This window comes from Arvicola amphibius, chromosome 7 (assembly GCF_903992535.2).
Source record: "Arvicola amphibius chromosome 7, mArvAmp1.2, whole genome shotgun sequence".
NCBI lineage: Eukaryota > Metazoa > Chordata > Mammalia > Rodentia > Cricetidae > Arvicola > Arvicola amphibius.
The window spans coordinates 135,962,180-135,978,084 of record NC_052053.1 but is presented as its reverse complement, the minus strand read 5'-3'; the positions used below and the strand labels follow the sequence as shown (position 1 = coordinate 135,978,084).

The 15,905-nt window shown below is 41.5% G+C and overlaps 1 protein-coding gene across 1 annotated transcript in view; it reads right to left on the bottom strand.

Annotated features, from left to right (window-relative positions):
• The window catches only part of Hdac9 (histone deacetylase 9), a 617,997-nt gene that overhangs the window by 283,806 nt on the left and 318,286 nt on the right, over positions 1 to 15,905 (bottom strand). Inside the window, exon 11 of the mRNA XM_038336352.1 lies at positions 7,260 to 7,517. Within this exon, the coding sequence (XP_038192280.1) occupies positions 7,260 to 7,517 (258 nt within the window). The remainder of the gene's footprint in view (positions 1 to 7,259; positions 7,518 to 15,905) is intronic.

Genomic DNA, 15,905 nt, shown 5'->3' with positions numbered 1-15,905 from the left:
GGCTGCCAAGGCAGGCTGCAACTAGAGATTATGGAGCCTGAAGTAGGAGGATTCTAAATGCAGTCTGGGATACACAGCCATAGCCTGTCTAAAATATCAAAACTCTTGAATGTATAAAAGAAAATCATTTTAGTAATGATACGTAGAACTCAGAACAACTCACAGGCCAAACTCTGCCTGCTGCAGAATATGTAGAAGGCAAAATAAGAGTAAATCTTTGTGCTTTCATGTCAGAAGATGGCTTCTTCAATGACATCTAAAGCACAAGCAACCAAAGGAAATAAAGGTGGACTGGCATTCAGTAAGGTCGAAAGTGTCTGATAGTCTGATAGTCAAAGTACACTATCAAGGAAATTATAAAAATCACAGGATGGAGTAACATTTTAATTGGAGTCATATGCACTTATTAAGTCTCAATAACAAAAGGACAAAATTTTAAAATAGTAAATATGTAAATAGACATTTTCTAAGGAAGTTCCTCAAATGGAAAATAAGCAAATGGAAAAAAAATGTTCATGATCATTAACCCAGGGAAAAGTAGAAAGCACTTGAAGAATAGCACTTCCCAGCTGTTATCATGACTGCCATAAAAAATGAAAAATGAGGCCGGGATGATAGCTCAGATGGCAAAGCTTCCACTCAAACAAGTGGACCGAAACTGGACCCCAGAACCCACATAAGCTAGCAAGGTATGGGAGCACGTGCCCTTCATCTCAGTGCTAGGCTGGCAGAGGCAGCAGGTTCTTTGGAGGTAAATTTCAGGCTCAGTAAGAGACACTGCCTAGGAGAACAAGGGGGAGAGCTCTGAGGTGTGGTACAAGTGCACACACACACGCACACGCACACGCACACACACACACACACACACACACACACACACACACACTCGAGTTGAGGGGCAGAGCCAGCATGTGCTGGAGAGATGGGGAGAATGGGGAAGCATAGCTACTGCTGGTAGGAAAGCCATATAGCTTAGGTTTACGGAAAAGAGGTATTACTCCTTCAAATGGTAAAGTTGCCAAGGGACTCACCAATTATGGAGATAAATAAGAACATACATTAGCAGAAACAAAACTCTTATATGAATGTTCACAGCCTCATAATTAGTAGAGACAATCCATGGTCCCACATCTGATGACTGATAAATTATACAGTATATAATTTTGTAATGGGTTAGTACTGCAGGTCAGTAAGTAATGAGCTCCTGATAAGTGTCAGTGTGGACATTTCAGACCAGAGAAGTTGGGCACTGTGTGGCCTTTTGCTCCCAACTTGTCTCCTTTCACAAAGTATTTCCATCCTTGAGTGCATATCAGAAACTCCTTACTTCTTGTACCCGAAATATTGTGTTAAAGGGACCAAAGGCCACACAGTATCTAAGTTCATGGATATGAAATGTCCACATTGGCAAATCAAATTCGGTAGGTTGTGGCCAAATAAAGTTGTACAGATAAGCTAAGAAATTGTTTAAATTAGCAGATATGTGTTTAGACTGTGTGAAGACGTGTCACTGTGGTTGGTGTAAGAGCTGAAAGGCCAATAGCTAGGCTGGAGAGAACAGGCAGGAGTTACAGGGAGAGAGAGAGGAACTCAGTATGAATCCAGGCCCATGAGACACTGAGGGAGTCAGACATACAGAATGGAAGAAAGGTTAAAAGCCATGTGACAAAACACAGATTAATAAAAGCAGGTTCATTTAAATTATAAGAGCTAGTTGGGAACAAGCCTAAGCTAAAGACCTAGTTTTCATAATTAATAATGTCTCCATCTCATTGCTGAGGGGTTAGTGGGCCAAGAAAGCCCAACAAGAGAGATAAGTAGAGAAGTAGAGAGTAGACAAATTATTAGAGATAAATAGATAAAAAGAACAAACCTTGCTGAATAATAGCGGTGATCGCAGTGAGAATAGTCTACAGCTGAGCCACACTGCAGAGGACACTGAAGTAACACACGAGAAAGACGTTATAGCCTATAAACTATCAAGTCTCTCGATATCAAGTCAGACGATCATGGTTAAAGCCATGATAAATCAGACCGTGCACCAGGGAGTCATTTGGGACCTCCATTGTCTCCAAAACTGATTGGGAATTGGATTGTCCTCAAGGGCCTGCATGCCTCACGTGATATTTAGGCAATGGGACCAGAACTGGAGCATGTGATCAGAGCCTAAATCTCCCTCAGACAGGTTTTTATATACTCCAGACAGCCCTCTTGGATGTCTAGAATCCTAGGAACGATCCCCTTTGCCTCTCTGAGATCTTATTGGACCACTTTTAGTCCAAATGAATATCAGTGTAGCCTCAGCAATTCAAAGGATTCTAACAGACGGTGTCTGCTTATGTGTTAGGCTGGACTTCAGCTGCGAAAAGATCCAAGAAAGGCCGAAAGACAGACAGAGAGCATAACTGAAGTCCTTCCTTTTTTGGTCCTAGCTTGGTTTATTTTGTTGTGATCAACGCCACAATCAAAAGTAACTTGGGGAGGAATGGGGACTTGCACGTTACAATCCATCAACCAGAGAAGCCAAGGCAGAAACCACAGAGGAATGTTGTTCATTGGCTGGCCCCTCCGCACCTGTTCAGCTAGCTTTCCGAGACAAACCACCACCGACAATGGCCCAGGCGCTCCTGCCTCAGTTAGCAATGGAGACATTGCCTCACTGATCCGCCCACAGTCCAGCTGAGATTCCTTCAGACAACTCTGGGCTGTGATAAGGTGCCCGCTGAAATCACCTGGGCAGTGTTCCTCCCTCTCCAATGTTTACCCCAAGTGCACAGCATCTCGGTCCACCCCAGCACTGCCTCCAGCAGGAAAGAAGAGGCACACATGTTTTCATGAAGAAACATGGATGCATTTCAAGATGAAATTACATGCACAAAACTCTCATCTCTGAACTAGGAGAACACTCGACACTTGTCATTTACAGTAATGATGTAAAGAATTGATTCGGATCAGTTAATGTTGATGGAAAAGGGGAGATCTGGGTGGAAGGAAACTAGGAGAACGGTAGGAGCAGCTGAATACGGTGGGGGAGTAGGCATCTTGGATCTGTAAAAGGGGATCTTTGCACACACAGCACAGGAGTCAGGGCTGCGGATACAGACTCGAGGGTCAGAATGCCCAGGTTCCCATCAAAGGTGGACGGCCTCTGCCAGGAGTGCTTCACGCAATAACCACCCCACATGCCCATGGTACAGGTGGATGGAAAAGGTTAATAGATTCAAGGTGCTCGCAACTACATTTCATGCATTTAAGTCTGCCATAGTTAAAATGAAAATCCATTTCATCAAAAAGATGCAGGAATATGGCACTGTCTAAACATTTGCTAAGACTCCAGGAAGTTACTGTGCTAGGAAACAGCTATGCGAATAGAAACACGGAAAAATTTAGAGTCTTAGCTTGACTCAAAGGCCGCATTTCTGGTTCCTTAATATTTGTCTACATTCTGTGACTCCCTCCCCCACCCCGCCCCACGTTCTCCTCTTTAAATTGGGTGTGGAGAAGTTAATGATAAAGAGAAATAATCCCCAGGTCCTTTTGTACCTCTGAGTTCTTCACTGTGAGTGGCTACAATTACAGACTTGAATCATTTGATCATTAACTTTATACCTATTTTTACCCATACACAATTATTTAGAACTACATGTTTCAATTATTTAAAAAAAACACAAAATCTAAGAGCCACTATGCTATTAATATCTATATGAATCAGGTGCTAGATTTAAAAATACGTTGAAATTGAATCCCCTTTTAACACTTTTCGGCAAACACTAAGTATGACGAATATAAAAATTCTTCCAGACGCCTGCTCATTTCTGTGAAAAGCAGGAATCTCTGCTTCAGCCTCCCTCCACCTCCACCAATGCCAGCAGGATGATATCTCATGTGATATTCTGCAGTGCGGTTCTGACCTCCAGAAACATTAACTTGCATGACAGTACTATAGAGTAAGATATAGAGGGCAATGTAAATGAACCAGAGGACATTTAAAAAATCATATTTAACCCCTTTAATTCAGCACACGGTAGCACATTCTGAAATTCTGACAGTAAGTTCTGCCGCCAACAAACCAGAAGGGGAATAAGCTGGACAGTCTGGGGCTGGCTCACATCACCTCACACTGGACCTCAGCATACAGGAAAGCTTGCTTTATCTGGCTTGCCACTCTCCACCCAGCATTACAGTAACTGCCACCATACACGGGGAGCGCGTTTCATCCCTCATCTCTCTCTCTAAATGTATTCAGTCACTTTTATATGCGGTTTGGAACCTCACCGTAATAGACAGCATTAAGGTACTTGCAAAAAGATTCATTTTATCGTTTATTGAGAGCTTGTTATTTTCAAGGGAGCATGTTTAGCTTATTTTTAAACTTTTAATTACATTTGTGTGTGTGTGCGCGCGTGTGCCACAGCCGATGTGTTGTCTGAGGACTCAGTTCTCAGTTCTCTCCTCCCACCGTGTGGGACCTGGAAATCAAACGCATGTTGTCAGGCTTGGTAGCAGACGCTTGTAGCTAATGCTGAGCTCTTGACAACCATGTTAAAAGTTTAAAATAATTTTTAAGTTGAATAGCACTAGGGACTATTTATATTTCTTTTATATTTAGAGGATGACATTTTAATTTAAATACCAAAGAGGATAACACGTCCTTTAAAAGGCCACACTAGAAAATGGAGCATGCAACCGGTTTTACGTCTGTCTCCTGGTTGATAATGGCTGATACAAATAGTTCAATATTGTTATTGTTTTATGTTATTTTAAATGGTATTAGAAGCAATTTTTCAAAATATCTTCATTTTCTTGTTTCAACAAAAAAATGGAAATTTGTATATGTGATCTAATGTACAGGTTTCAAATTCCATTAAACATATCAACTTTACACAAAGCCAAATGTATGAAAAGGGATCTTTTAAAAAAAACTTTATTTGAGAAAGGAAGAGACTTATAACAGAAGGCAAGAAAGGTAACATACAGACAATATATTTACAACACAAAACAGGATCTCACCTCCAAGGGTGTAAATCATAATAAATACAGTAGATCTTAGAAGAGACATTTATCGGTTAATTCTAAGGGTACTTATGTCCAGCTTTTCGTTTTACTGGCTCCAGGCAGTTTCTTGACTAAATCCAAAGACTATCAAATTCAAACAATTACGTCCACCAAATGTACTGATGAAGATCTCTCCAATGACATTATAAAAAATAGTTTTTTTTGTTTTTGATCACATATCTTTGAAGAAGTATTATACAAAAGTCTGCTCAGCCACGTGTTCCTCCCCAAATAAAATGTGTTTTAAAAGATGCACTATCCCTTTTTTTTTTATGAGATTGAAAAAGGAATTTGAAGAAAATGAATATTTATGAGATGGAAAAATATACAATTTTATCTTAGGCATGCCATATTTTTAATGCGAAACAACTGACAACAGTCATTTTAATATGAAGGAATATATTAACCCAGGCATATGGGTGATAGGGAGAGTTACCTATTAGAACTAGCTGTCAAATTATCAGAAGGACTTTCATTATGTGGAAAAACTTTTAACTTTCTAACTCTAGTTATGTTAATTTAATTCAAATGGAGACTTTTTTAAAAAGGATAATGTATCTTTAGCAGGAACATTTTAAAAGAAATAGTTTTAAATGTCACAGCGAAGTGTAAACAACACGTGCTAATAACATACAGTTGAACCATGTCTACATTTGGCAAAAGTGCTGTCTCCTGAAACAGGATACTACACCTTAAATAGCAGGGATCAAGGAATATAAATATTTTAATAGAAAAAAATCCTCACGAAGATTCTAGGTCAATTTGGATTATCCATACCAAAGGGGTCTTAATACAGCACACGTTTGACTAGCTTAACAAAAGTAAACCCGTAAAAGAAGGCAAACATATCAAAAGGGAATATGAAGAAAACGTTCTAGCCAATAGCTTCCGTAAGGGTTTCCCAACTCATGGTGGGATTTTCCCAGCCAATAAATCAATTCATAGAACACCCTTTAAAAAGTGAAAGAGCAGAACACTACCCTCGGATTGTTTCTCCTACATCCCCCAGAACGTGAGTCATTCGGAATTCCTGTTTCCAGGAGACATTTCCGGTCCCCTCTCAGGATGGCTTTTCTGTAGAACAGCGGGAACCTGACAAAGAACTGACTTAAATAAATATCGTCTCGGTTTCTGTTGCGTTCAGAGTTGTTTGTGCTTTTATAGCATCAAAGGACACGGTCATTCTGCAAGGGCCATCATATTCAAGCGGATTCGTCTTGTTAAACCAACACTCGGCTTTTTTATTTATTTGTCAAAATGATGTGGTATATGCCATGGTATGCGAGACATCCTAAGGATACCAGGCATCAGTGTGAGTCACCCTGTGTAAGCCTGCTTTTAATTTGGTATCAGGTGGTAATCATACTACATTCTCTGCAGCTGTGCATACATCGCAACATCTGCGTGGACCACAGGGCTGCACGCTGCTTCTCGACAGCATTTGCATGGGTTCCGTTTCAGAACTCAACACCAGCAACTTACACAAGGTTTAAACATTGTGCAAGGCTGCGTCAGACATAGGGTAATGGTCAAAACGGAACTTCAGCTTGCATCTCTGCTCAGAACCACCCGAATGGCTAAGGTTTTCAGGTGTGATGTATGCAATAACCAGAGCTGCAGGCATGGTAGCCAGGTTTCTACTAAAAAAAAAAAGAGAGAGAGAGAGAGAGATAGAAAGGGGGCGGGGAGCAGACTACCTTCAACAGTGTTCAAGACTATGGTATGATACACTATGTACAGCTGTATGAAAAAAATGAATTCGATATGTTAAAAAACATCATCTCTAATAGAATGCTTCAATGATCAGGCTGTAGACTACATTCTGTGCTCACAGACCTCAGCAGCTAAAACTGAAAACAACAATGAGCTCATTTTCACTAGAAGTAACTGTTGTATCAGGCTTTGAGATGGATTTAAAGCCTATTAATTACCTGGATATTATATAGCATGATTTTAGTGTAACAGGCATTTTCTTACCAGTAAAGGTTCAATGAAACCTTGATACCCATACTCATTCAGAGATCAGTATAGAGTGGTCTTTATAAAGAAAAAAATATCATTTTACCTGTTTTAGAATTCTTAAACACTAAAACTGGAGATATACGCTGATAGGTAATAATAAGCATTTAGCAAAATCTGCAACACATTTATGTTCAAATAATGACTTTAATTACAAATCCTGGAGCTAAATCTTTGCCTATTACCTGTTGCATATAGGCAGCCTGCTCCCCACATTCCATTTCCTGTATCTGAGCATCTTCATCGCTGTCCACTGGCTCCTCCTTGACCTTCACAGCCCCAACTTGTCCCAGTGTGTCCTCCACACAAGCACGGCTGCTCCCAGTGCTGTGCTCGCTAGAGGTCGCTCTGTCTTCCATGGCCTGGTCCCCCTGAAGCTCCTCCTCCGCTTCTTCAAGATGGCTGCCTGGTTGCTTCAGTTGTTCAATAGATTTCGAGAGCAGCTAGAAGAGAGCGTTCAGGGGTTCAGAAGTCAATAGTTCTTGATGCAACAGATTCAACTCATACTCTCATTTTTAATACCTCAACTTGAGCTAGAAAATGCTGGAAGCATTAAGGGAAGAAGGTGGATAAATCTTATCCATGGAAGCTACAAAACTTTCATAAGGACTTTAATATAAGTAAACTTGAGACTAACCCTTTCCTAAGAAAGGCTGACGTTAGCGTAGAAACCCTTCAAACTCACATTTAAGCAAATACTAACCGCTATAAAACCGCCAACTTAAATGGTAGTGGTTCTTTAGAACTAATTCTCTGGTGCCCATAGGATCAAATTATGACAGTATTTCAAAACTAGAATTGCAAAATACAGAAATACTCATTGTAGAATTCTGATGTTTAAAGATATCAATGATTTTTTACCATTTTGGAAGGGCATAATATATTTTTGATTGGACCCGAATGGAATTAAATAAGAAGTAAACAAGAAACTAGATTCAAAATAAAAAAAAAATATTCAGATGTCTTTCTTACTTGGCTGGGTCGATACCTGTGTAACCGTTTTCCGGCCTTCCTGGTTAGCAGCAGGCAGTGAATGTGACCACGGAAAACAAAACTACAATCAATATTTTTCCGCATAAAATTTTAGTTTAGCCGGGTGGTGGTGACACAAGCCTTTAATCCCAGCACTCGGAGGCAGAGGCAGGCGGATTTCTGTGAGTTCGAGGCCAGCCTGGTCTACAAAAGCTAGTTCTAGGACAGGCTCTAGAAACTACAGGGAAACCCTGTCTCAAAAAACCAAAAAAAAAAAAAAAATTATTAGTTTAACTCATATTCACATATAACAGGGTTTAAAGATCTAAGCATGTTTTAATGTTTGAATACAAAGTTTACTCAAACTTTGAAGGGCAAGCTCTTTAGATGTCATCCATCCATCGCAAGCAGCCCTGAACATGCTGGTACATCCCTTAAATTTAACTGAAGGGATGCATATTGGAAGTTTTCATCTTTTCTTTTTTAAACATTTATTTAGTCGTAGTTAGGCTCCAGCCACTGCTAATGACTGGAAATGGGCAGCCCTTGTGTCAGTGCGTAATCATGAACTAAGACCACTGCATTTTGATCTCATTTTCATGTGCAAAGATTTTATTTTATATCTAACAAGGGCTTTAAAGCATAAACTCTGGTTGTTATGCTAGTGCCCTGCGTGTACAGCTGGGCATGGGAGTGGGGTGAGATGGCAGAAGCCATGGCTGGGAAGGGAAGGCGGAAAAGGAGACAGACAGACTGAAAATATTTCGTAAAAAGTGTCACGGCTCATTCCATATTTTGGTGGAGAACAAGAATATACAGAAATGAACTGTAGGGGCTGGAGAGATTGCTCAGTGGTTAAGAGCATTGCCTGCTCTTCCAAAGGTCCTGAGTTCAATTCCCAGCAACCACATGGTGGCTCACAACCATCTGTAATGAGGTCTGGTGCCCTCTTCTGGCCAGCAGGCATACACACAGACAGAATATTGTATCCATAATAAATAAATAAATATTTTTTAAAAAAAAAAGAAAAAAAGAAATGAACTGTAATAGGATAAGACCCAAATATCTCCAAGCCCAGCAGAGATGATCGAGCAAAGAAAACACATACCAATTAAAATCCATATCAAAAGGAAGAAAGACAGTTTCAATATTCATTTCCTTCGTGCTGACAACTTAATTTCTATTATTCCTGGGCAGTCAGCATAAGGAGAAATTCCTCCCATCATCCTTAAAACATCTTTAAGTGCATGCTAGGAGACTATTTTCTGTATAATTGTCCTAGTTCTGCACAGTAATCAGCAGTTCCTGTCTTAAACACATAATTGTTTGCACACTGCTGAAAGCTCGAGGAGCAGACACTCCACTCCTTTTGAATTCGGGCTGTGTCACTGTAGAGCACATGGTCCTGCAGGTTTGGGAGAAAGAACACTAGGACCATAGAAAATGAGAAAAAAGTAAAAGAAAAGTCTTATTTTTGGTGGAAACAGCAGAGTTGAGAAAAACATTCTTCAGAGAAAAGACATCAGGCAGGTCTGTTTCAACCCTGTCCAGCTCCCACCCCTCGGCTCCATAGCCATAGGATATTAGCGCAGTTTTATGGGGAGAAAGAACGGATTTGAGAAGAGGACAAGAAAGTGCAAGGGCCTTCAAGGAAAATATTTACAAGAAGATGACTGACATTTCTTCCTGAACAGAAGTTCAATGAACCATGGGAAACCTCCTCTTGATACCACAGCTTCGCTGGCAGAATGAATGGGACAGGCTGGCATGTCAGAAAATGCTGAAAAGGAGGCCCAAAGACACTGGTCAAGCAGAACCTCACACAGGTGTTCAAACAATATTGCCAGAAACAGCTTCACAAGGATAGCAGATTAAAGGAACAACACCACATGGGGTGTGTGGCATGGGAATTGTAAGAGACTGGCCGGACAGTCCGAAGCACAGGAGATGCGTGGCAAAGGTCCCTACTTGATGGGGGAGGGGGCAGTTCTGAGCAGCTTTCTGGATCCATCCCTTCTTATGGGTCCTTTGCGGAGTGTTCTTAGGGAAGCCACGTGTCTTCTAAGCCATTCTCCCACGGCTATCACTTGCCTCAGCTGCTTGCTTCCTCCACTGCAGGACCAAGTTCAGCATGCACTGTTTTCGGCGCCATTGCCCTCTTCAGTATGTGTTGTAATGCGCATGTGCGCTAGCGCGATTGAGTGGCTTTTCCTTCTGCACGTAAACGACACCCAACTGCATTCCTCTGTCCCCCTGTTAATTTGCTCCACCCTTATCCCTGGGTCGCCAGACTGCCTTTCTTCTCAAATCTTTCCTTGCTGGTACTTATGCTTGTTATTTCACTCAGAACATACAAGCACCCAAAGGACAACTCCAGACACTTTCCGGGGGCAGGGACAACAGTGTTCTTGCTATTACAGTTAACAGGACCTTTGTCCCCTACCCCAGTCACACCTTTGACTTATGTCCTGGGCCCAGTGGCTCCTGCTAACTTCCTCTCTACCTTTATGAACTTCACGTCTTTTCTGGGTTTGTCTCGCCTGCATGTTTACAGGAACTTACTCAACTGAAAGAAGACATCTTCCACCGTTACACGTCTGCCTTCACAGCAGAACCTGAATTCCCTCTTCATCCTCACCTCTCCTCATTTGCTCACTTTAAAAGCTATGTCAATTACGTTTTCATCCACACCATTTGACTCATAGCTTTCTTGCTGAGCTCAATAATAACAGCACAGAGGAAAATTCAGGTGGGCATTTGTAAGAAGTCAATTTTATGTTTTTTGTTTATGATGTATGTGCTTGTCATTATGTGCTGTGGACTATCAGTTGAAGCTGTGTTACATTTGATTGTGCTGTGGAACATTGTTTTAAGGCCGCAAAGATGGGTTGCTTTCTTTTATGCTACATTTGTTCAACTCTGTGAAGCTATGTTACATTGCCTGTTTAAAACACCTGATTGGTCTGATAAAGAGCAGAATGGCCAATAGTAGGGCAGGAGAGAGAAATAGGCAGGGCTGGCAGGCAATGAAAATAGGAAGAGCAGAGATCAGGGAGGACAAAAGGAGAAGGAGAGCTAACATCAGGGCCCAGTCACACAGCTATACAGCAAACCACGGAGTAAGAAGTAAAGGGCGGTGTACAGACAAGGAAAGACAAAAGCCCAGAGGGAAATAAGCCAAGCTAAGGCTGGGCATTTATGTGTAATAATACATCTCTTGTGGTTATTTGGGAGCTGGGTGGGGGGGAAACAATTACATGATGAGGATGCTACGTGCGTGGGTGACAGTGGAGGGCACGGGTTGGATCCTTTGGAGGTGGAGTTACAGACATATGTGAAGTGGCCAACAAGACAGGTGTTGCAAACTAAACACGGCTACTGGGAGCTGAACTGGAGTCCTCTGGAAGAACAGCACTGAGTCATTTCTCTACGGCCTGCCCTCTCCCCTACCCTCCATGGCCATTTAAACGGGAGATTGACAGGTGTCATGGAAGGTCAAGCAATAAAGTCAAACAAGATGCAGATAATGGCACCTTGGAAAGAGAGAGGCTATGCTCACTAGTGTGGCAAATGTCATTATTAACCAGAACAGAAATTCTCAGCAATGGTAAGTATGGTAAGCTCAGCTATGACCTGAGTGTTCATGGAACACATATGTACTTTTAACAGAAATCTTTCTGAAATTTAACCTCTTAATGTGTTTATAAGATCCTGGAAACTCCCAGAGATCACCTCATGAACTCAACTGACTTAGCATTTGCAAATTCACTGACATAGATACATACGTGGCATTGCAGACAACACTTTTTTTTTGTTTGTTTGTTTGTTTGTTTTTCGAGACAGGGTTTCCCTGTAGTTTCTAGAGCCTGTCCTGGAACTAGCTCTTGTAGACCAGGCTGGCCTCGAACTCAGAGATCCGCCTGCCTCTGCCTCCCGAGTGCTGGGATTAAAGGCGTGTGCCACCACCGCCTGGCTCAGACAACACTTTTTAATGTGCAATTGAGGAACAATGCTGCTTCCATTGAGTTCCCCGACTTCACCTCTACTACTGAGGTATTGGCAGGAAGAGAAGGATAAAGGCATTCAGAAAAAATGATGTGGCCATCACTTGGTCATAAAGCTACATGGCAAATACTTTCTTTCCAAGAACAGAATTCCACTAGGGTTTGTAAAAGAAATGGTTCCTGACAGAACAATGGTTTATGAGTTGAAATCACATGTGCATATATGTGTATGTTTGTTTGTGTGTGTGTGTATACATATATATGTATATATATGTATGTATGTATGTATATACATATATATATAGATATATATAGATATATATACACGTTGGAGTTGAAAAATGTTTTATAACATCCTAAACTCTTATTTTATGAAGAAGGAATCTCTATTCAAAAGAAACCATGCCATCCCCAAGAACATGAAATGGGAACCTGTGACTTAAAAGGAGCACATTCATAATCTCCCTGTCTACCTCCTCTTCTAAGAGAGCAGCCCCGTTGTGACAGGCAATTGAGCAGGGTGAGCAATTCCAGTTGCTCTAATGCACTCCAAACACCCATCTAACACCTTCCCAAAACCACTTGGCTAGAAAATATCTAGAAGGTATCATAAACTTCCCAACAGCACCAAGATAATCTCTAATCCATCCACCCATTCACCCACGTGTTCTCGCGAAGTGAACACCAACACCCCACTCCACAAGCCGTGAAGCTGAACTTGATCCTTGTCTCCCTTGTATTTCCATTGCGTCTGTAGCAAGCCCACAGCATTGCACAGCGGAGCCTAAGTGTGGACATGGTCCTCCACTACCACTCCTGTGGTCAGCATTATTGCTCCTTCCCCGAGTGTTTCCCTGAGACGCTTGACTCTGGGCTTCTGTCTCGTGTGGAACCTTTCAACAATGCGGTTCCAGTGATCATCTGCAGCTATGTTAGGTGCCATCTGTCCTCAACACACAACTGTCAGAGAGCTTCCCACCATGTTTACAATAACATCCAAACCTCTTAAAGTGGTCCACAGATGTCCCGTGACCGGGGCCACCTTATTTCTCACAGTGTACTGTAACCTACCATTTCTGTGCTCCAGATACCCTGGACCCTGGCCATCTTGTAAACATGAATATGCCATGCTGGCTCTTGCACGAGACCTTGGCAGATTCTGTCCTTTTTACTTCCTCACAACAACATGCCTGATCTGACTCCTTAGAGCACTTCATTGTATTACCATTTAACTAATATATTTTTCTTTGTATCCTTGATTATGGCCCTGCATTTTGTTGTTATTTTTGCTAGCAGTTATTTTGGTTTCTTACTGAAATTCAAATGTCACAAGAGTGCAGGGTGGATATCTTTCATCATCTTATATCCAAGCACCTCATGGCATGGCACCCAGATGGGCACCACAGATCTCTGCAAACCTAATGCATGGTAGCAAAGCTTTCAAACTTCCCCCTCAGAATGATGTAGGGTACTATGTGCATGATCAATATCTTCCACTTTCTCATCTGAGGAAGGAAGATGCTCTCTGTGAATATTCGTGACACACAATCAGGCAACGGGGACATCTTGAAGCCAGTTTCACAAGATATAAATGCACAGAGGAGGTTAATTTTCATTTCTTCTTTTATTTTAGGTATCTGACTAAAGCTGTTTTCATTTAAACACTCATATTTGCCAGAGTGGAAAAATTAGCAATTAACATCAGCAAGAAAAATCTACAAACAAAAGTCACAGAGAAATTCTGCCTGCCAGGTTTGACTTCTTTCAGACTTTTAAAATGAACAGTTACTGTGTACTATTTGTAAGTATTCGGATTACGCTGTTTTCTATGTGTTTTTGAACTCCAAACACAACCATTACAAAGATGGTACAGCTAACCCTTTTCTAATTTGCCTTGCTGCTGAGTGGCCACAGATGGGGAAAGATGTCTGCTTACTCTCAGTAGGGTGGCAGGGTCTCTCTTTAGTGCAACATCTGGAGGTGATACCCCAGCAAAGTGAGTCTGTTGCCTGGCTGGCTGGAAACATCTGTGTGACAGACAAAGGCACAAGCCTGTGTGAATCTCTGCTGAGTCCCCTTCTGTGAAACACACTGTACGCTGTCTACCTGACCCCAGGTAAGACACGCTGGTGGGGACTCCAGCCGAGACGAAGACAGGGACACACAGCGTCTCTACTCCCTTAGCCTGTGCTCCTCCTCATGGGACACTGTGCCCCTCAGTCTTTTTACAACCTTGCTGCCATTGTGCAGGTTCTGAGAAAGCCACAGATAGTGCATGACCTCACTGGGATGTGGTCACCCATGACAAACACTTGCTCACATGAATACTCTTCCAGGAACTATGACCAATGATCAAAATACCTTGTTTTCATGTAAGGAATTCAATTAAGCTCTTCAATTCTTACCGATAGCTCCTAGGGTTGGATGCCATCTGTAGTTTTAGTGTTTTATATTGCATGACAAAATCACATATTCTATCAATACATGATATAAATTCATTCAACACTGTTTGAAAAGCTGGATTGCTAATTTCAGCATATTAGCACATTAAGCTCATTGCTATAAATATACTACAGCCATAAGTGCTTTTCATTATAATAGCTAAAATTCTACAATTTAAATATTCCTCATGAAATCCTTTATATGTCCACAAAAATCTTCATTTATGAACCATGAACTAAAAACAGTCTTCAGGGGTAAACCTACTCTTGATTACTGATGACTTTCGGACATTGTGGACAACTCAGCAAGCACTGGGTTTCTTATGCAACAGTTCTGCAAAACAACCTTCAAGCAGGACAACCCAGTGAGCACGGGGGTTCTCGTGCAACAGTTCTGCAAAACAACCCTCAGGCAGCTCAGCACTTCTTAAAAATTCTGCCTCGAATTTTAAGACAGATTTTCCTTAGGCAACAGTGCAAATATGTCTTTTTCCCTTTTCTTTTAAATAAATGTAATATTCTTCTTTTGGAAAATAAGACCTTTTCCTTAAGCTCCAAGGAAACTAGACTTAAAAATAATGATAAAATCCTGTCCCGATTCACAAATAGATTAGGTATGTACCAACTGTTCTCAAAAACAGCGTGCAGAACTGGGAGGATGTTCAGATCAGGAGGTCTACGAGAGAGGAGCACTGTCCTCCAGCCAAAGACGCTGTGCCACTTTGATGCTGTGCATCTCAGGAAAATAATCGGTGGGGCCCAGACGAAAGGACGAGAAGACAACGTCTCTAAATATTCACTCATTGTTGACATGATTAAAAGTCAGCCACACACCCTTCCCTCCTGATGACGTCTACTGATCTAAAGGACCGAGTGAGTTTTGGATAAGTTCATCTTTGTCTTTTTAACCCTTATTGATTATCCAGACAGTGCCTGTAATGAAGACAGCTGGCTCCCAGAACGTCTTAACATTTCAGTGACGACTCCCTTCTGGAAAAAACCCTCAAAACATCTTCCATTTAGCTTTGCTGAGTAAGTTGTCCATCTGGGCTTTCATCCCTGCAACCATTAACTTATTAAGCATTAACTGGGAGGCCCTGGGAAGACACTGGTCAAGGGAGGTTGCTCCCAGGTCTGAGTAGGGAACACGGACATAAGAACTGGCAGTCAGAGAAAGCAGAGGAAAAGGAGTTTATACTGAAGCTCCTCAGGAGGGAAGGCCATGTTGACATGGATTGCAGTGACAAGATCATCTTCAGATAAGACCTAGAGGATGTGCAGACCAAGCGACGGTCACCTTAGAGGATCTATTTTGAGAGGTAAAGACAGATAGAAGACTGAATTTTCAGAAAATATAATCTTTAGCTGAAGAGTAGATTTCTTGAGAGTTTTTCTTTACGACACTAGCTGTCTT